Genomic DNA, 21,145 nt, shown 5'->3' with positions numbered 1-21,145 from the left:
TCACGTCAGATTGCAGTATGACGTCAGATGAACTGATGGAGAAAAGGCGAATTGATGATAATTTATACAGTTTAAAAAGTGTGTGATATATAAAAGAAAGTCCTCCTCGACAGATCATCATTCAGTTGTGATCCTTCAAACGTGCAGTACATCAAACCAGTAGGCAGACATGAAGGTAAGATACAATGTGAAGATATTCAACATCGTTTTTTTTTATTTATTGAGAGTAACTGTGACATTACAGGCGTTCATCGTATTCTCTATGGCTCTGGCCATCGCCAGCGCGGGTGCAATCGCCGATTCCAAGAAGGAGAAACGTGGACTGTATGAGCTGGGATCTTCCCAACAGGAGTCGTTCGAGACCTACGGCTACGAGACCCAGCACAACCATGGATACTATGGCAATGACTACGTCCAGAAGGAGGTGAAACAGGTTATCACGAAGAAGGTCCCAGTTCCGTACCCAGTTGAGGTCGAGAAGCACGTCCCAGTGGAGGTTAAGGTCCCGTACCCAGTTGAGGTCGAGAAGAAGGTCCCGGTGTACGTCGAGAAGAAGGTCCCAGTGTACGTCGAGAAGAAGGTCCCAGTTCACGTTGACCGCCCATACCCAGTGGAAGTAAAGGTCCCAGTCCATGTCCCAGTCTACAAGAAGGAATACGTCGAGGTCCCGAAGCCGTACGCAGTTCATGTCGATAAGCCCTACCCGGTGTACGTGAAGGAGCCCGTGTACGTCGAGAAGCAGGTCCCAGTGACGGTTCACATCAAGGAACACCACAAGAAGCCGTTCTGGGGTTAAGATGCAGTATTGACGATGTACAGAACTGATGAAATAAATAATGAAAACTGAATATGTTTTTTAGGTTGATATTTAATGGAAGCAAATATGGAACGAATATGGTTTTATTGGTATAAGTTAGTTTGATAACGGATCGTTGACTTTTCTATATTTTTTCGTTTGACAATTTGTTTTTCTTTTAAAAATGTGGATTATAAGGCTATCGATTTGACTAAAAGAATTTCATACCCAAATGTTTCTCACATGGAGTGTGATATTTGGTGCTTTATACTGCAACTTCTTGTTATTCAACATCTGCTTGTGATGCATTTATATTTAGTGTTACGACAAGTTGGGACAACTCTATACAACCTGTCATCGCAATACAGATTTCTAAATCTGTCGAATGTCGATTTTTATACGATGTCTTTTATTCGGAAAAGGGTTGTTAAAAAAGATAATGTTACGAAGATTGTTGAAGATTAATATTATTGATGCATGTTGAAAGCGTTAGAGTTAAATTGTATCTTATATTCTATTAGATTTTCCCGATACCATGATGCAAATAAATTTTTGCGAGCAGAAAAAAATGATTGCATATAGGTCCTATCCTATATGATGTTTCTGTTGATTGAATTTCCATTAATGTTTTTGGTGCAAATAAAATATGTATGACACTGCACCAGTACGAGACTTATCATTACAATTATTACTATTGAGATATCGACCCACATAAACATTGACATGGGGGTCCGCGACAGCCGAGCGGTAGAGCCGGTTAGAAAATCGGCCCATGAGCGCCGGGGCTCACCACCTCGACAGCGTGGGCTCGAATCCCAACCGAGACCGGATCCTCCCCTGTACTAGAGCGACTGACTATCCATGTACAACAGGGAAACAAGTCTCGTAAGCCCTTAACGGGCAGGCATGACTAAGAGGTCGTTACGCCAAGAAGAAGAAACATTGACTTGGGCTAATACTATTTTGCATGTATAGATTATAACATTTACTATGTTTAGAAGTATTTACTATATGATTCTTTTTAATTAGCACTGAGGACGTCAATCCAGATTTCAGACTAGGTTTCGATTGTCACAAAAATGAAACGATAATAGATACTCGACAAGAAAATTGAAAACATGAAATGGATAATTTTTGGTTCAGCAGCACACTTTTTTAATGAAATTATTTTCTGAGAAAATTCCGGTAGACAGTTGACCGCATAACTTGGTACGATGGTTAGCAAAACGATGACCTTCAAAATCAGCATTGGCTTTTCATATTTTACACGCCCCGCTGGTAAAAGTGGCCGCGTTGCAAATTGTTCCATTACGACTACGTTTTGGGCCGTGTTACGTGGCTAAAGATGAGGGTGTGAGAGATGTGGATAAAGATGAGCTAAAGTGCCATCCCGTGTGCATTTCGGCCCCACATCGCGTAACGCCACCGGTGCGTGTCGGATGAGGAGGGTGAGGATTTTCTTTTATGGCAAACGTCGAGCTAGCACTGAATCCGAGAGATCAGCTGGAACTATAAAAGCATTGGTAGGGTCTTAGTTTAATCATCATCCAACAGTCGACCGTTGCACGGAGCAGTTGTTCACACAAGGCACCGCGTAAAACAAGGAAAGGCTACCATGAAGGTAAGATAGCAAAGGAAGACCTGAAGATTTCCGACCATTGATGGAATACTAATGTTGGTTTCTGCTCACAGGCGTTCATCGTGTTCTCTATGGCTCTGGCCATTGCTAGCGCTGCGAAACTCGACGATTCTAAGAAGGAGAAGCGTGGACTGTATGAACTAGAATCGGGACTCGAATCGTACGAAAGCTACAACCATCATGAACCACTCAACTATGGTTACACCAAGAAGGAGGTCATCACCAAGAAGGTCCCAGTCCCGTACCCAGTTGAGGTCGAGAAACACGTCCCAGTGGAGGTGAAGGTCCCCTACCCGGTGAAGGTCGAGAAGGAGGTGCCATTTGTCGTGGAGAAGAAGGTCCCAGTGTACATTGAGAAGAAGGTCCCAGTCCATGTCGATCGCCCATACCCAGTGGAAGTAAAGGTCCCAGTCCATGTCCCAGTCTACAAGAAGGAATACGTCGAGGTCCCGAAGCCGTACGCAGTTCATGTGGAGAAGCCTTATCCAGTGTACGTGAAGCAGCCCGTGTACGTCGAGAAGCAGGTCCCAGTGACGGTTCACATCAAGGAACACCACAAGAAGCCGTTCTGGGGTTAAGCCTTTTTTCGAATGTGGATAGGTCCAAGGAATCTGTTTTTGTTGATGATGTAAAATAAATGTAAAAAATTAAGATACCTTTGTTTTAATTCGCATAACATGTATAAGATATTCTACTGTTCACTACTATGACACTAGTAAAGATAGCTATACTTTGGTATGATTCTGATTTTAACACGGAACACCACATAAAACCGTTCTGGGGTTAGGCCTTTTGCCAAATTCGGATAGATTAATGAAATCTGATATTGTTAATGATGTAACACAAATGTTAAAAAATTAAGATACTTTTGTTATTTATTGCCTTAACATCATCCATCTCTTCTTCATCTCATCAAAAAAACATATTTTGGTATGATTCTGATTTTAGACATATTTATTTGTGTAGATCATGTGTTTAAGAGATGATCATGCACATATTAAAGATATTAACCCAACGCAAAGAACTATAATTAAAAACAACATTCTGGGTTAAATTTGGTGTCTCAGATTGCACTGCCAAATACTGTTTTGCTCAAATATACGTTTTGGTTTAGTTTCAGCAGCAAACATCTTTATACAGTACGCTTACGATTTAGTACGACCCGGTAGCTAAGAAAGCTCTGGTAATAATATTCGTTGCAGCAATCAGTTTCATTTACTATGAAATGTTTTTCAGCTGAAATCAAACTTCATAAAGAATATGGTATGTCTACGATATTCTCTTTACGACTTTCACCCCAGTTTTACTTATCTTGAGCTGAGATGCTTACCCTTGGGTTGAACATTAGCGATATCTTTGAATAACTCAAACTAGCGTAATGAAATTAGGATATGTGATTTGATACAATTTTTTTTAACGAACTATTGTCACTTTGGTTAAAACTTATTGCTAGTTCGAGCTGTGCGAATGTCAATGTTTCCACGCAACAAAGCTTTTAATGCACCAATATCGATGATCTACGTTTCTAAAAGATATGTGTCCGATAAAGCTTTGATTGCGACGAGAGGATGTTTTGTTGTTTCAGGAAGTTTGGCAATGCTATAAAAAATCAATGTTATGAATTACAAAGCGATGGCAACCTCGAAACCAGCTTGCCATGTACGCATCGATAGACCTTTAGCTTTTACGGTTGGTTGATTCTCCTTCTTTTTTGGTGCCTATAAAAATGCGAAAATGTGTAAGCTGGAGAGACAGAGATAATAAAAAGCAAGAGTTTTCCTTGGAGTTTCTAAGCGTTACAATCGCGGAAAACGCTCACTATAAATGCACCGCACTGTCGACGGATAAGCATCATTCGATCACGATCGTTCGTAGCAACAGCAAGCAGACGGTAGACGCTCGCACATCAAACATTGGAAAGGCAAACATGAAGGTAGGATTGATCATGGGGTTTTCTGTGGATTGCAGTATAAAGGCTGGACAATTTTTATCTCTTATCGACAGGCGTTCATTGTGTTCACCGTGGCTCTGGCCATCGCTTGTGCGGCGGAAGTCGATGATACCAAGAAGGAGAAGCGCGGCCTGTTCGAAGAGTCGTATGATAACTACGGCTATGACAACTACGGGCTCGGGTACGAAAAGGAGGTGAAGCACGTCATCACGAAGAAGGTCCCAGTTCCGTACCCAGTCGAGGTCGAGAAGCACGTCGCCGTCCCAGTAAAGGTCCCTTACCCGGTGAAGGTCGAGAAGGAAGTCCCGTACGTTGTGGAGAAGAAGGTTCCGGTGTACGTTGAGAAGAAGGTCCCGGTCCATGTCGACCGCCCATACCCGGTGGAAGTGAAGGTCCCAGTCCATGTCCCAGTCTACAAGAAGGAGTACGTTGAAGTTCCGAAGCCGTACGCAGTTCATGTGGAGAAGCCTTATCCAGTGTACGTGAAGCAGCCCGTGTACGTCGAGAAGCAGGTTCCGGTGACGGTCCAAATCAAGGAACACCACAAGAAGCCGTTCTGGGGTTAAGCTGCTGTTGAAGTCAAGACCTGTACGAAATGAATGATGCCAAAAATAAACCCCGTTAATTGATGAAAGTAGTTCATGTGGTGTGTATGTGTTTTTTAAAAATTTCATTCAATTTGGGATAATTTGTGACTTCATCTGTTGAACAAACAAGTGATTTTACTCATCGTTTTTGTAGCTACCACTCGATTGTTTAGTTTATAACAAATATCTTATGATAACTACGCCATTCTCAAACCTGTGTTGGAGTAGGAGGTGGGACTCATCATCATCATCATCATCATCGGAAGATCAATCGCTTAAGAAGATTGAACATAGAGAAGTTGTTTGTAATTTTGTCTATAAATAGATGGAATCACCCTTAAATCTAACAGGAGATGAGTTGGGCTACCAAATGTGCCTAAGCTTACCATGGAAGTGAATCTGGAGATTTCTGGAGATTTTTCTTCGAAAATAAGTTAAACTTTTGTGAAACGTGTACAGGATATTGTTATTGAACTCTTTGACTTTTTTTGTTAATCAAGAACAATCTTAAAAATGACCGTTTACACGATTTCTTCTTCATCATCTTTGGGGCAACGACCTTCCTCCGTTGTGCCTACCCCATCAAGGGTTTAGTTGACTTTTCTCCTTTGGGTACGGCAGTCCTCTCATACGGGGGAGGTTCCGATCCCGGTTGGGATTCGAAACCACTTCTCGGCGTTCGTTTGCCAATTTTCTATCCACCATAACCGCTTGGCTGTCGCGCACTCCCCGATTTCAACAAATGTGAGGAACATAAGTTCAAATCTGAAAAAATGGAACTGAATTAGAAATTAGAACTTAGAAATAAACGTGATTATTTTAGGGCTTGCTGTGCCAAGGGTATTGCAAGTTTCAGAGTAATGATGGAAGCGAACAAATATGACATAGCATGCATAAATATTTTAAGAGATGTTGTTACTAACCTTTAGTTTTTACTAAAATTATGTAAGGTGTTTTGTGGCATCCATTGATGTGTACTGTTTTAATAGCCTGGATGTTCCTTGTACTTACATGAATGTCTGTGGAAGGTTCATTGCGTGGTGTTATATTACGGTGATATGTATTGTTGATAGTGATATGTTTTATGTTGAAAAGAAGGATGATAGTTATAATGTATATCAACAATCACTGTTGCTGTTGTTAAAACCACTTCAAATTAAATTAGGTGCTTTTTCGGATTTAATTTATACTTTTGTAAAAATCATCTTCAGTTGTGCCTTTTCAAATTTGTGAAACTGAAAAACGTTAGAAATTCACCCAAATCAATTAGAAATCGGTCTGGTAAAAATTATACGTTAATAAAAGATGAGAGTGTGTGTTTGGCGAATTATCTGTGAGGCTTGCAATAAAAGAAATTGTAATCAATTATTGTTCCACAAACAGGCATAACGCAGAAGTTATACAATCGTGTTTTGATGAAAGTGAATTTGCAGTGAAAGTTCAACAAGTAGAAACTGAACCATATATATTGGCAGCAACGATCGCTTTCGATCAGTCTTATCGTCATCTTCGGTAAAGCACAACTAGTGACAACAATGAAGGTAAGTCTAACATACCACGCGTTAACCAGAGTATTTTGATGGATCGTCGGGTTTGTGTTCAAAGTTCCTACTTGCAGCGATTGTCATGCTCCTCGTGAATGATGCTGCAGTCATGGGTCACCCTCCTCAAAAGACAACTGAATCGGCGGAAGATTACCAGGAACATCAACAGTCGTACGAGCATTACGATTACGATCAGCACTACGGCCACTATAGCAACGGCTTCCCAGAAGAGGCAGTGAACGAAATCGTCACAAAACAAGTACCGTATCCGGTCGAAGTTCAAAATCATGTTCCGGTGGAGGTGAAGGTCCCGTACCCGGTGCAGGTCGAGAAGGAGGTCCCAGTTGTGGTGGAGAAGAAGGTCCCAGTGTACGTCGAGAAGAAGGTCCCGGTCCATGTGGATCGCCCGTACCCGGTGGAGGTGAAGGTCCCAGTCCATGTCCCAGTCTACCAGAAGGAATACGTCGAGGTCCCGAAGCCGTACGCAGTTCATGTCGATAAGCCCTACCCGGTGTACGTGAAGCAACCCGTATATGTTGAAAAATATGTGCCAGTGACGGTTCACATCAAGGAACACCACAAGAAGCCATCGTGGGGCTTGTTTTAAGAGAAAACTTTGTTTAATGTAATAAGTTTAATAAAAGTTCTGTAATTTAATTCAAGATGTCGAAGTTTTTCTTCTGGTATTATTTTCATTGGAAGCTTATGCAATATTGCAGCGCACATGAGAAACTAACATGGAGGTATACATGACAATCAAGTTCTTCTTCTTCTTGGTGTAACGACCTTATTGATCATGCCTGCCCGTTAAGGGCTCACGAGACTTTTACCCAATGTGTACTTGGATAGTCAGTCCTCTCGTACTGGGGAGGGGGTCCGGGTCTCGGAAGAGAAAAGCAAACTCAGTGTCCTAAAGTTAAATATAGTTTATAACATGTTGTTTTATTGTGTTGGTAATTAGTTACTACGCTACATGGATGTGTATTTACTTTTGTAATATCATGTTCATAATAAGCTAAAGTTTTTAACAAACCCGCCGAAAAAACGTTTTTTATGTTAGATACAGTTTTTGTGGGTATATTTGCTGTAATTTCCTATTTATTTTATTTTTTTTACGTACTGAGCAATATTTTTCAATGGTGAGATTTTAAAATTTACAAAAAATTTATTAAACTGGATGTACAAATCTGTAAAGATAATTACCTTAACATTTGTTAACATGCAGTACATGTGTTTGTAGCAATAACGGAAACTATCAAAATTCATCCATCATTCAAAGAAAGCAAAATGTTGCTTAGACATACAGGGTATTTCGATATAAACAAGCGCCGTGATGTTGTTCTTGAATAAACATCTTAACTTAACCTAATGAATTAAACTTATGCATAGTTGCTGTGCCTTACTTCGTCAGCAGTATTAATTTTCCTACTTCAAATACGAGGCTAGGTTTTCGATGTGAAGAATGTATTTAAATACGAAACTAACAAAACTCTGGTAGATTGATAACATACATCGTGTTTTCTCAAGCTCTATAGGGTATTATAATATCGCAGAGTGAAGAAATATGAAAGGCATGTATGCTGACAATAATGCGATGATCTCATTACACGTATGCATCAGACAATGACTAGTTGTAAAAAACGACTTTTTCAGTGAATGATCCTCTGTCAGCATGTGCTATCAAACTTTTCCATGTTGTGGAAGATATGGCACATATGGCGGAGATATTGTAACCAAGCTTTCATATACGTTTTGATTCACGCAAGATTGATTTTTGTCTCTCACGTACGAATGTTACAGCGGATGGTGAAAGAAGAAACCAAAAAGAGCGTTGCAATTTGACCTACCACGGTGTTTTATATCCGTTATGTTACTCCGGTTGGATCATATAAAACGAAGGCAGCGGCCGCAGATTATCATTCAGTTGTGATCCTTCAGACGTGCAGTATATCAAACCAGTAGGCAGACATGAAGGTAAGATACAATGTGAAGATATTCAATATCGTTTTTCAAATTTCATGAGTGTAATCGTGCCATTACAGGCGTTCATCGTATTCTCTATGGCTTTGGCCATCGCCAGCGCGGGTGCAATCAACGATTCCAAGAAGGAGAAACGTGGACTGTATGAGCTGGGATCTTCCCAACAGGAGTCGTTCGAGACCTACGGCTACGAGACCCAGCACAACCATGGATACTATGGCAACGACTACGTCCAGAAGGAGGTGAAACAGGTCATCACGAAGAAGGTCCCAGTCCCGTACCCAGTTGAGGTCGAGAAGCACGTCCCAGTGGAGGTCAAGGTCCCGTACCCAGTTGAGGTCGAGAAGAAGGTCCCGGTGTACGTCGAGAAGAAGGTCCCAGTGTACGTCGAGAAGAAGGTCCCAGTTCACGTTGACCGCCCATACCCAGTGGAAGTAAAGGTCCCAGTCCATGTCCCAGTCTACAAGAAGGAATACGTCGAGGTCCCGAAGCCGTACGCAGTTCATGTCGATAAGCCCTACCCGGTGTACGTGAAGGAGCCCGTGTACGTCGAGAAGCAGGTCCCAGTGACGGTTCACATCAAGGAACACCACAAGAAGCCGTTCTGGGGTTAAGATGCAGTATTGACGATGTACAGAACTGATGAAATAAACAATGAAAACTGAAAATCTTTTTGATGTGATTCTTGATCCATGTAATTTACTATGAATGTTACGGAACTGATTTAGAAATGTAAATCTTTGTTTTATAGTCCGTTCTTAATGTTATGTAGTGTGAGAAACTTTGAAGTCGATCACTTATGCTTTCTATCTAATTGTTATTCATTTTGCATATCAATAGCTGACCTTCATATTAGACTGGCCACCATGATACACTCCAGTCGAAATGTTTGATATATTATTCCATTGGTACAATTTTTGATGAAGTAAAAATTATCATAGGTTTACCGTAAACTAACTATAATATAGTAGATATATATATTTTTTAAAGAACCATACTTATTACTGGTGATGGGCATTCTTAAACTTTTGAAAATTAAATGGATTAGTTCTTACTTCAAAAGACGTACGTTTTCAACTTTATGCGTATTTTCTAAATTCAGCTGGTTATTAAATACGTTTTAACATCCGTTTCGAGCGTTTGTAACTACTTCGAACAGGTTTTTGAAAAAATAGTACAACGCATTCAATTTCATCTTCGGTAACTTTGAACAGTGATGCTTTGTCTCGTTTTTATGAAGTTTAAGAATTGTCTGTAATGTAAAACTGTGTCTTAGTGCTGCAAATTGAAGCTCTTTTTGATACAATTAAATTATCGCAAATTTGAAATTTTATCATTCAGCTTCCAATTTATTTTAGGAGCAGAAAAGATCATTTTTATATCAGTTTAAGAATAATTTGCTTGGCTAGTTCATCTACATACATCCCTAAAATTGTTATCAAGCTTTGAGTTTTTCAAACATATGACACAAAGTTCTCCATACATATTTCGTTTGTTTAAATGAAAAAATAATGCAATTTTTTTTATTATTCTCGTCAATCATAAGTAATCCCTCGAATATCCGAGAAGAGAAGTGCATGAAACCCTGGTAAACAATGTAAACATCTATCCTACTACTACAGCAAAACTGAGTCGCAGATTCGAATTTTCTTTTTGTACATGTAACATTAAATCAAGTCCAAATGTCAACTTGTACTGATTTACAAATATCTTCAGGTTATATCAAACTGGTCCCGCATTTAGACGACGCTCTTAAGATACAATATGGCTTACGTTTACAATGGTTTCTTCGTTATGTGCTTGTGATGTACGTTACACATGATCAATTTTCGGAATTTCTCTAGTTGGCAACAGTAAGAGATAGCAAGGCGAAGATGGGAAATAGTTGATGCTTCGAGGTTTCGCGATATAAAACGGCCAGCTGGCTTGGGTAAATCATCATTCAGTTGTGATCCTTCAGACGTGCAGTACATCCAACCAGTAGGCAGACATGAAGGTAAGACGCATTACAAAGCTCTTTTAACTATCAGAGTCTAAAGGTTCCAACACTCTACAGGCGTTCATCGTATTCTTTGTGGCTCTGGCCATCGCCAACGCGGCACCAACTGACGAAAAGACGAAGGAGAAGCGTGGACTTTATGAGGTGGAATCTCCCAAACAGGAGTCGTATGAATCCTACGGGTACGAGAATCAGCAAAACCATGGATACTACGGCAATGAAAATCTGGAGAACCACGGCTTCTATGGCAACGATCACGTCCAGAAGGAGGTGAAACAGGTCATCACGGAGAAGGTCCCAGTTCCATATCCAGTTGAGGTCAAGAAGCACGTTCCAGTGGAAGTCAAGGTCCCGTACACAGTTGAGGTCGAGAAGAAGGTCCCGGTGTACGTCGAGAAGAAGGTCCCAGTGTACGTCGAGAAGAAGGTCCCAGTCCACGTAGACCGTCCATACCCAGTGGAAGTGAAGGTCCCAGTCGAGTACACAGTCTACCAGAAGGAATACGTCGAGGTCCCGAAGCCGTACGCAGTTCATGTCGATAAGCCCTACCCGGTGTACGTGAAGGAACCCGTGTACGTCGAGAAGCCAGTTCCGTTCACTGTTCTCCTGAAGAAGGAGCACAAGAAGCCGTTCTGGGGCTAAGATGTACAGTTGTTAATGTAGAATAAAATATTGAAAATTAATTTGAGCATGCGTTAGTAATTAGAATCAATTTCATACGTTGAGAATTATGAAATAGGCACCGTTTCTTATTTTGTCAAATGTATGAAGCTTGATTTGAAATGGTGGCAGCACAATTGGGGTTCTTTTGCATTTCATATGATTGTTTTGTTTTTGGTTTACACACTTATCGGACAAATAGAGGGGGACGTCAAGTTCAGCATTTTGACATTTTTGTAAGTATACTCAGTGTAATGTATACGGAAGAACGCAAGTGTATCATTTTATCGCTTAAATTATTTCACCTGGAATTTCAACCAACTTTGTCATATTAAAAGAAGATATTATTGATAATTTGGTCCATACTATCCTGCTTCTCGAATGCATTTACACTATGATGTTTCTGCACGAATTAGACATGTCTCAACGAAACAAACCGAATCAGGCATCAAATCGGAAGCTTCAAGATTGTTTTGGTGCTTGAAAACATACTGGGATACGGAATAATGCATACAAAATTTAGCATTAAACATTGTAGCTTTTTGGTTAGATATACACATTTTTTCCACGTTATATGTTTCTTCGTGTTAAAACGGACACTGAATTGTTCAGGTGGATATGATTTGACGACAACATCGATGCGCTGTAAAATAATCTAGATTGAATATGATGTGTATTACCTGAACTGTAAGTCGTGAAATATTTTTCTTTTTATTTATTGTTATTTAAATTTTGTACTAAATTATATGTTGCGTCATTTCAAAATGATTTCACAACAAATCAATAATGAATATTAAAGAATGTTGTTTGTCCAATAGAGAATGATATTGATTTGAAAAGCCCACAAGCATTGTTTAACAAAACAAGGTTGATAATTTAAAAAGTGGGTTATGGTTTACGAGGTGTAACGGTAACTTGTAAAACAGCATAGATTTGATAAATTTCATTGATGTAATTTTTATAACATATGAAAAAAAGGAACATGCAATACGAAATTTCTAAACGCATCGATGGTGTGATATATTTTGCCGGTACGTAAGGAAAAAATGGAACATGGCGATATGGAGAAGTCACAATATCTGACTTCGCCGCATGAGCACTGGATATATAAAAGCCCCGACATGTGGATAGCAGTGCATCATTCAGTTGTGATCCTTCAAACGTGCAGTACATCCCACCAGTAGGCAGACATGAAGGTAAGACGCATTACAAAGCTCTTTTAACTATCAGAGTCTAAAGGTTCCAACACTCTACAGGCGTTCATCGTATTCTTTGTGGCTCTGGGCATCGCCAACGCGGCACCAACTGACGAAAAGACGAAGGAGAAGCGTGGACTTTATGAGGTGGAATCTCCCCAACAGGAGTCGTATGAATCCTACGGGTACGAGAATCAGCACAACTATGGAACGTACGCAGTTCATGTCGATAAGCCCTACCCGGTATACGTGAAGGAACCCGTGTACGTCGAGAAGCCAGTTCCGTTCACTGTTCTCCTGAAGAAGGAGCACAAGAAGCCGTTCTGGGGCTAAGATGTACAGTTGTTAATGTAGAATAAAGTATCATAACGAATAATTTCGTGTTGCGCTTACACCTTATTTTGCTTTGTTGAAATATGTATATTATGGATTTCGACTTACAAAGGTTCTGATACTACGATATCTTCTTTATTTTAATAGTTGAGTTATTCTCTTATAATAGTTCTCTGATTTGTTTTTTTTGTTTTTACAATTTTGTTCTATTGTGGAAAAGTAAGGTTCTTTCGTTTTTTCAATAAGTTTAGCGGCAGAAAATTCTAAGCATAACCTGAAAGCACAAGTAATAAAATCTTCAAGAAAGAAGCTCTATCATAAGCAATTTGCATTGGGGCATGAAGACTTCTTTAAGAAATTAATTTGTAACTTCCATTAAATGGTAAGGTAATGTGAGGCAAATGTGGCTCTTAAGCGAACAACATTCATTTCTTACAGTTCATTCAGGAAAAATGTCTCAAACTTTCAAAGATCGATTTTCTACCCTCTCTTTTATAACAAAAAAAAACACAAATGAAGCGACGTTAAAACTCCCAGATTGTTGTCGAAACGACAAATTTTAAGACCACTCTTTACAAGGAGTCGATTGTTGGGCAAAATGGTCCAGATCGTGGGACAGGTTGAACTCCGTCGATATTTTTTCAATAGATCTATTTATCGTGGTCAATGTTTTTGAGTATCCATAATTCCATTACTAAAAAGGCTTTCTCAGAAAAAAAAAATCTAAAAGAAAATCTAAATAAAAGTTTATTTTCTTACAATGAACTTTACATCATATATTTCAACATGACATTGCTAAAATTAATAATGAGTGAGTTGGGTATGCCAAATACGTAATTTTAATTAATTTAGTCGATACATTGCCATACTGAATAAGTTTGGAAAACGACGGTTTTATCTACCATTAATAGCGGTGCATTCTGCCCCATATAACCCAATGCAGAATGTTTCAATGTTTGTCTCCACATTCAAAATGTACGGATTATGCATCCAACTCTGTTCAGTTCAGATTCGTTAAGTAGCATATTGAGGTACTGTGCTGAATTGCAAAATTTTATTCTAACATTTGTTATAGCTTAAACTATCGTGTTAAAGTATTACATGATTTCAGGCTTTATCAGCTTTATCCTGTTTTCTCTGAACAATCTTATCGCCTTGAACGTCTCATAAGATGTATTAGTTTATACTTGAGATGAACGTTTGTAAATTTTAAAAGAAGACTATTTTATTATTTGGTGTGGGATCTAATCTCGAGTCTGGCACCCCCCGGTATTACGAACGACTGACCACCGATCTACAATATACCGTCTTTCGGTCATCAAAAACTCTCTTCGGAGAGAGGCCTTGTCCCACTTGGGGATGTCGTGCCACATAATTTTTTTTTTATTATTTTACTATATTTTTCGTTTCAGTAAATTTATATGGATCTAGATATACTAAACAGTTTTTTTCTATTATTTTTTTAGAATGTATTATGTAACGGTAAACAATAGTTATTGCGATGTTGAAAAGAAGTACTAAAAAGAATGTACAAAAGTGTTAGAAAATGGATCATTCAAAGGTTTATATTTTCGATTGCAATTTTGCAAGATCATGAACAGTTATGTCCTATTCAGACATTGTGAAAATATGAACATAACAATGTGAAAATATGAAAACATAACCTTGCGAAGTGAAGTTACGCTTTACCTCAACATTGAAATTTTGGTAACCACTTCCACGTGCTATTTTATAATTTTAAAGTTCTTCACTAATTTGATATAAACTAGTAATATTGAACCAGAAGACATGTGTTTTATTTAAAAATCAGGAACACAGATGTCTTCAAAATAAATAAAAAAATTTTAAAATTTTTAAATAAAAAAACATCTACTTAAAGAAAACAATACAACTCAAGGTTTACAACAGCTAAGTATTGTGATGTGAAGAAATGTCATCTTGTTTATCGAATAAGCCGTTGGCTACATGGAAAGAAAAGGTATACCAAAGGCATTACAACATGTTTTAAACGCATCGATGCTTTCATACATTTTCACCGTGCGTCGTAAAATCAAACGAAATGAAGAAATAGCATCCGAAACAAACGACGGTAACAAATATTACTTTTGGTTTCAATAAAGGAGGGGTATATAACCGAGCACTTGAGTATGGGAGTGCATCATTCAGTTGTGATCCTTCAAACGTGCAGTACATCCCACCAGTAGGCAGACATGAAGGTAAGACGCATTACAAAGCTCTTTTATCTAGCAGAGACTAATGGTTCCAACACTCTACAGGCGTTCATCGTATTCTTTGTGGCTCTGGCCATCGCCAACGCGGCACCAAGTGACGAAAAGACGAAGGAGAAGCGTGGACTTTATGAGGTGGAATCTCCCCAACAGGAGTCGTATGAATCCTACGGGTACGAGAATCAGCACAACCATGGATACTACGGCAATGAGAATCTGGAGAACCACGGCTTCTATGGCAACGATCACGTCCAGAAGGAGGTGAAGCAGGTCATCACGGAGAAGGTCCCAGTTCCGTACCCAGTTGAGGTCAAGAGGCACGTTCCAGTGGAAGTCAAGGTCCCGTACACAGTTGAGGTCGAGAAGAAGGTCCCGGTGTACGTCGAGAAGAAGGTCCCAGTGTACGTCGAGAAGAAGGTCCCAGTCCACGTAGACCGTCCATACCCAGTGGAAGTGAAGGTCCCAGTCGAGTACACAGTCTACCAGAAGGAATACGTCGAGGTCCCGAAGCCGTACGCAGTTCATGTCGATAAGCCCTACCCGGTATACGTGAAGGAACCCGTGTACGTCGAGAAGCCAGTTCCGTTCACTGTTCTCCTGAAGAAGGAGCACAAGAAGCCGTTCTGGGGCTAAGATGTACAGTTGTTAATGTAGAATAAAATACTGAAAATTAATTTGATCATGCGTTAGTAATTTCTTTGCATTGTAGAATCAATTTCATACGTTGAGAGTTATAAAACAGGCACCGTTTCTTCTTATTTTCAAATGTATGAAGCTTGATTTGAAAAGATGGCAGCACAATTGGGGTTCTTTTGCACTTACCATATTTTTATATTTATTTGCCAATTTGTTAGCCGGACAAACAGAGGGGACCTCAAGATCTGCAATTTAAATTTTTTATAATAATACTCGGCGTTATGTAAGAACGTTATATGTATCATTTTATCACCTTGATTATTTTAACTGAATTTTTTAATCATTATTTACACAATTAAAGTATATATTATTGCTAATTTGGTCCATACTATCGTGCTTCTCAAATGTATTCACACTATGATGTTTCTGCACGAATCATAAATGTCTCAACAAAACAAAGCAAATCAGGCATCCAATCGAAAGCTTCACGGTTGTTTTGGTGCTTGAAAACATACTGGGATACGGAATAATGCATACAAAAGTGAGCATTAAACATTGTATCTTTTTGGTGTGATCTTCTCATTTTTTCCTCGATATATGTTTCTATATGTTAAAACGGACACAAGTTTATTTAGCTGGATATGATTTGACGACAACATCGATCCTCTGTAAAACAACCCAGATTGAATATGATGTGTATTACCTGAAGTGTAAGTCTTGAAATATTTTTCTTAAAAGCTTTTTACTAAATTATATGTTGCTTCATTTCAAAATGATTTCACAACAAATAAATAATGAATATTAAAGAATGTTGTTTGTCCAATAGAGAATGATATTGATTTGAAAAGTCCATAAGCATTGCTTAATAAAACAGGGTTGATAATTTAAAAAGTGGCTGACCGTTTAGGATGAAACGGTATTTCAAATGACTTCGTGACCTGGTTTCTAAAATTATCGTTAAAGCCTTACAAGTTGTTATTCTACTTGTAACACAGCAAAGATTTGTGAAACTTCTTTCCATAGATATAATTGTTGATAACATATGAAGAAAAGGAACACCAGAAACATGCAATACGGCTTTTCTAAACGCATCGATGTATGTAGGAATAACACGGAACGTGGCGAAATGGAGAAGTCACAATATCCGACTTCACTGCAGGACCTCTGGAGATATAAAAGCCCCGACATGTGGATTGAAGTGCATCATTCAGTTGTGATCCTTCAGACGTGCAGTACATCCAACCAGTAGGCAGACATGAAGGTAAGCCGCATTACAAAGCTCTTTTAACTAGCAGAGTCTAAAGGTTCCAACACTCTACAGGCGTTCATCGTATTCTTTGTGGCTCTGGCCATCGCCAACGCGGCACCAAGTGACGAAAAGACGAAGGAGAAGCGTGGACTTTATGAGGTGGAATCTCCCCAACAGGAGTCGTATGAATCCTACGGGTACGAGAATCAGCACAACCATGGATACTACGGCAATGAGAATCTCGAGAACCACGGCTTCTATGGCAACGATCACGTCCAGAAGGAGGTGAAACAGGTCATCACGGAGAAGGTCCCAGTCCCATACCCAGTTGAGGTCAAGAAGCACGTTCCAGTGGAAGTCAAGGTCCCGTACACAGTTGAGGTCGAGAAGAAGGTCCCGGTGTACGTCGAGAAGAAGGTCCCAGTGTACGTCGAGAAGAAGGTCCCAGTCCACGTAGACCGTCCATACCCAGTGGAAGTGAAGGTCCCAGTCGAGTACACAGTCTACCAGAAGGAATACGTCGAGGTCCCGAAGCCGTACGCAGTTCATGTCGATAAGCCCTACCCGGTATACGTGAAGGAGCCCGTGTACGTCGAGAAACCAGTAACTTTCACGGTTTTCCGTAAGAAGGAGCACAAGAAGTCGTTTTTCGCTTAGAATTTCGTTAAGTATAGTAAGGCATAAAATAGCTACAATGTATATCTATTTTTTGTAAATCCTTTATCTTATCCGAAAGATTATCTGGGAACGTTAGTAAACGTACAAATGATTGCGTTTTTCTGTTTAACATAGCTGAGGTTGTAATGAGCATTGAGAAGAATTTGCAACTAATAACTTCATCCCTTGGGGAATTACTGTGATTGAATGCAGCAACGGTAAAAGACTGTGAAGGTTAGTAAAACTAAAATAATACTAAAATAATTCACGCAAGTTATGGTATGAAATATTACTAATTGTGACAGAAGCCTTGAGTGGATTTGATGAACATCATGTACAATGTTGAGATAAGGAATACGAGCACCTACCTGAAATAAAGACATGCAAACATTCATATGTATTCGTTTGAAAAAATTCTGATGTGTTAGTTTGTATACATCAATCAATTCTATGGATATTTGATTTAAATTAAACTCACGTTATAAAAGGCTGATTACATCTGGAAACCTTTATTAAGCCTTCAAATGCATCAACGTCGTACTTAACTATTACTGGCGATTCGTAACTGGCGATTCCCGCCAAATGTACTAATTTTAAATGATTTACCGATCAGAGGATATACGAACAAACAGAAGGTTTTCAGTAAAAATTCTCATAGGCAAAATCTCTATTGAATAAATACTGCTCGTCAAAAATTGTTTAATGTTCTGATTATTAGTTACGCAAATAAATTTGAGGAATCAATCGTTTATATCGTTTTGTCCACAGTTTCAATAGTATGCAAGATTTTCAAGCTGTTAGCACGTACTGATATAGGTATTTAGTGAGGTTGTATACTTTGGTTTTCATTTCATTCACATTACCTGCCGAATTTAGCAAGCGACCGGAAGAAGCCATGGATTGTTAAGCCTGTATTGCGCGGTGTATGCATGATGTTTCTTCTGGCGGACACGGACGATGGTCTGTGACATTCAACCGAAGGGAAGTTTACCGGTCGATCGTTTGCAATCGCGCTGTTGAATGAGTTGAAGTTATCCATTCGCCGGTGTGCATTTTTAGTCGTAGGTGTACCGTTGTCAGATGTTGAGTAACGAGCAGTGTCAACGCCTCAGCGACCCCCGCCCTGTGGAAAGTGCCAATATCGGTCAAACACCCGCCAGGCCTGGGTCGTGCATCAATTGGGTGCGCTTGGATGCATTTGCCATCGCGATGGACGCGAGTGCGATGGGAGGGCGATAAACTTGTGCTTTCTCGTCAATTCTCTACTCACCGTTCGAAAAAAATTTTAACAGCTTCGCGTCCACGGTGCGAAGCAATCGTGCGAGGAGCAACTCCGCCTAACGAACTTTGGGGGCTAATTGCGCAAAAGAAGCGATGTGATGGTAGAGAGAAGCGCTAGTATTTGTGTAACTTACTGGAATCAACACAAAAGCGACGAACCTAAGAAGAGAGATTCCCTTTCCCACCTCTGCTGAGGGTAGTATAAAATCCGTTGGCTGAGGTGGAGAACCGCATCATTCGGTTGTGATCGTTCACTGAAGTAACGTAGACGGTAGACACCAAATCTTAGTAGGCAGACATGAAGGTAAGTACTTCTACCGAGGGTTACTAGATTCTGTACCCAAGATGCCCTTTGTAACCATGTCAACCAACTTTTTTCCAGGCGTTCATCGTATTCTCTATGGCTCTGGCGATCGCCAGTGCGGGGGCAGTCGTCGATTCCAAGAAGGAGAAGCGTGGACTGTATGAGCTGGGATCTTCCCAACAGGAGTCGTATGAGACCTATGGTTACGAGCATCAGCAGACCCACGGATACTACGGCAATGAAGAGCTGGAGAACCACGGCTTCTATAGCAACGATCACGTCCAGAAGGAGGTGAAACAGGTCATCACGAAGAAGGTCCCGGTCCCATACCCAGTTGAGGTCAAGAAGCACGTTCCAGTGGAGGTCAAGGTCCCATATCCAGTTGAGGTCGAGAAGAAGGTCCCGGTGTACGTCGAGAAGAAGGTCCCAGTGTACGTCGAGAAGAAGGTCCCAGTCCACGTTGACCGTCCATACCCAGTGGAAGTGAAGGTCCCAGTCGAGTACCCAGTCTACCAGAAGGAATACGTCGAGGTCCCGAAGCCGTACGCAGTTCATGTAGATAAGCCCTACCCGGTGTACGTGAAGGAGCCCGTTTACATCGAGAAGCCAGTGCCGTTCACTGTTCTTATCAAGAAGGAGCACAAGAAGCCGTTCTGGGGCTAACTTTGTGAGGAATAGTGTTTGTTGGGCCAGTGCAATATAGTTTACAAAAATTTAAGCCTTTTCATTTTTATTGAAGTGACACATTTCTTTTGAGTTCTGTTGAAATTGAATTCTCTAGCGGTTGCTATGCTCTGGACTTCAAATGTCCCATTTAATTTCAATTTCTGCTCTAATCAACCTTCCGAAAGCAATATGTTCCGTCAATTCCGATCACTCTTCTATGCCAAGTTCAGCTCATAATTCATCCGAAACAGACGCTTCTAATCCCGCTCGCCAACTGTACCACTAACCTTGTTTTAGCTTGGCGTTTAAACCAGCGCCCAGGATAATTTGGCCATGGCCTGGTCCAGTGATCCTAAATCGCACGGAAATGTCAAGAAAACAACGGAGGGCAATATATGGGTTAATTTAATTTCGGCACTAAATTTTATCACCGTACACAGAAAGCGGTCCGGAATTAAATGGATGTATGTCCTGTGGTGGGAATAAAGTTGCCGTTAAGTTTCAAATAATCCTTCGTCAAGCGGCGATACATTTAAGTTAGTTATAATTTAATCTCGACAACTCATAACGAATAATAAGTGTGCAGTCGAGCGATAACTACATATTCTGGTTTTAATTCTGGTATTTGAGATTCTGCGATGTTGATCAACAAGTTTGGAACGCCTGAATCTTTAAAGATAATGTCTATGCCTTACCAAAAACTCTCTTATTACAATACATCAGCGTGATATAATGAAGTGACCTGATGACACAAATAGAAAATAGAAGACCGTTGGCACAAGAGCAAGAGTCAAAGGCAGGCTTATCGTTTCGAGCAACCGTTCTGGTATGTTCTATAAGTTTAGAGCGGGACCTCGTTGGGATTACCGGCCAGCAAGTGTCCAAGAGCTCACCGAGGAAACATTTTGAGCTCCTTTCTCTTTTTTCGAGCGGTTGTTAGCCAGACTCAACCCACAGCCATGATTGTGATCCTTTTTTATTTTAAAAAAAACTAATACATACGAGGAAGGCCATGTACACTGTGGAATGAACAGAACCCAGATTAAGAGTGCTTCTATAATGTATGGAACTCGCTGCATGTGTGCAGCATACGGCTCTTGCTCTGTTTATTTCGTTAACTTTTCTTCTCGTAAAAAAGCAACCCTTTCAGCGGAGACCAGGAGCCCGAATGATTGTGCGGTGGGCTCTAAATTTTCGTTTTCTTCTCTGACCCACAAACCCGGGATAGCTCGGATTATGTCCTCACGCCCCAGTTCATGCCCTTTCCGTGACCTGTCTCAGCTAAGAGCGAAGCAAATTGAAAATAACTGCACGGTTTTTGTTGTGTCGCTGCCGTGTCCGACACTAATGCAGACGGTTCGTGCCCTCCGCTTCTTTTGGCTAATGAGCTGGCCGCAGTAGCCGGTGTGCAACATATGTATGCAGCACCGGTCACCTCT

The 21,145-nt window shown here is 40.2% G+C and overlaps 8 protein-coding genes across 8 annotated transcripts; all 8 read left to right on the top strand.

Moving 5' to 3' along the window:
- Positions 1–169: 169 nt before the first annotated feature.
- LOC131266837 (mantle protein-like) lies at positions 170–3,013 on the top strand. Its single transcript, XM_058269498.1, has 3 exons — positions 170–175; positions 245–748; positions 2,648–3,013. Exons 1-3 carry the CDS (start codon positions 170–172, stop codon positions 3,011–3,013), a joined length of 876 nt encoding a protein of 291 aa, XP_058125481.1.
- Positions 3,014–4,161: 1,148 nt separating this feature from the next.
- On the top strand, positions 4,162–4,952 carry LOC131266828 (uncharacterized). The gene is made up of 2 exons (XM_058269487.1): positions 4,162–4,368; positions 4,440–4,952. The coding sequence occupies exons 1-2, from the start codon at positions 4,162–4,164 to the stop codon at positions 4,950–4,952; spliced, it is 720 nt and encodes a 239-aa protein (XP_058125470.1).
- A 1,556-nt stretch (positions 4,953–6,508) lies between these two features.
- On the top strand, positions 6,509–7,124 carry LOC131266821 (uncharacterized). The gene is made up of 2 exons (XM_058269474.1): positions 6,509–6,514; positions 6,579–7,124. Exons 1-2 carry the CDS (start codon positions 6,509–6,511, stop codon positions 7,122–7,124), a joined length of 552 nt encoding a protein of 183 aa, XP_058125457.1.
- Positions 7,125–8,485: 1,361 nt separating this feature from the next.
- LOC131266811 (titin-like) lies at positions 8,486–9,111 on the top strand. Its single transcript, XM_058269462.1, has 2 exons — positions 8,486–8,491; positions 8,560–9,111. The coding sequence occupies exons 1-2, from the start codon at positions 8,486–8,488 to the stop codon at positions 9,109–9,111; spliced, it is 558 nt and encodes a 185-aa protein (XP_058125445.1).
- Positions 9,112–10,487: 1,376 nt separating this feature from the next.
- On the top strand, positions 10,488–11,138 carry LOC131266800 (titin-like). The gene is made up of 2 exons (XM_058269450.1): positions 10,488–10,493; positions 10,554–11,138. Exons 1-2 carry the CDS (start codon positions 10,488–10,490, stop codon positions 11,136–11,138), a joined length of 591 nt encoding a protein of 196 aa, XP_058125433.1.
- A 3,757-nt stretch (positions 11,139–14,895) lies between these two features.
- LOC131266774 (titin-like) lies at positions 14,896–15,546 on the top strand. Its single transcript, XM_058269413.1, has 2 exons — positions 14,896–14,901; positions 14,962–15,546. Exons 1-2 carry the CDS (start codon positions 14,896–14,898, stop codon positions 15,544–15,546), a joined length of 591 nt encoding a protein of 196 aa, XP_058125396.1.
- A 1,258-nt stretch (positions 15,547–16,804) lies between these two features.
- Positions 16,805–17,455, top strand: LOC131266767 (uncharacterized). Its single transcript, XM_058269401.1, has 2 exons — positions 16,805–16,810; positions 16,871–17,455. Exons 1-2 carry the CDS (start codon positions 16,805–16,807, stop codon positions 17,453–17,455), a joined length of 591 nt encoding a protein of 196 aa, XP_058125384.1.
- Positions 17,456–19,034: 1,579 nt separating this feature from the next.
- Positions 19,035–19,703, top strand: LOC131266759 (mantle protein-like). Its single transcript, XM_058269387.1, has 2 exons — positions 19,035–19,040; positions 19,119–19,703. The coding sequence occupies exons 1-2, from the start codon at positions 19,035–19,037 to the stop codon at positions 19,701–19,703; spliced, it is 591 nt and encodes a 196-aa protein (XP_058125370.1).
- Positions 19,704–21,145: the final 1,442 nt, after the last annotated feature.

Source organism: Anopheles coustani, chromosome 3 (assembly GCF_943734705.1).
Source record: "Anopheles coustani chromosome 3, idAnoCousDA_361_x.2, whole genome shotgun sequence".
Classification (NCBI taxonomy): Eukaryota; Metazoa; Arthropoda; class Insecta; order Diptera; family Culicidae; genus Anopheles; species Anopheles coustani.
This window is presented reverse-complemented; position numbering and strand designations above follow the sequence as displayed.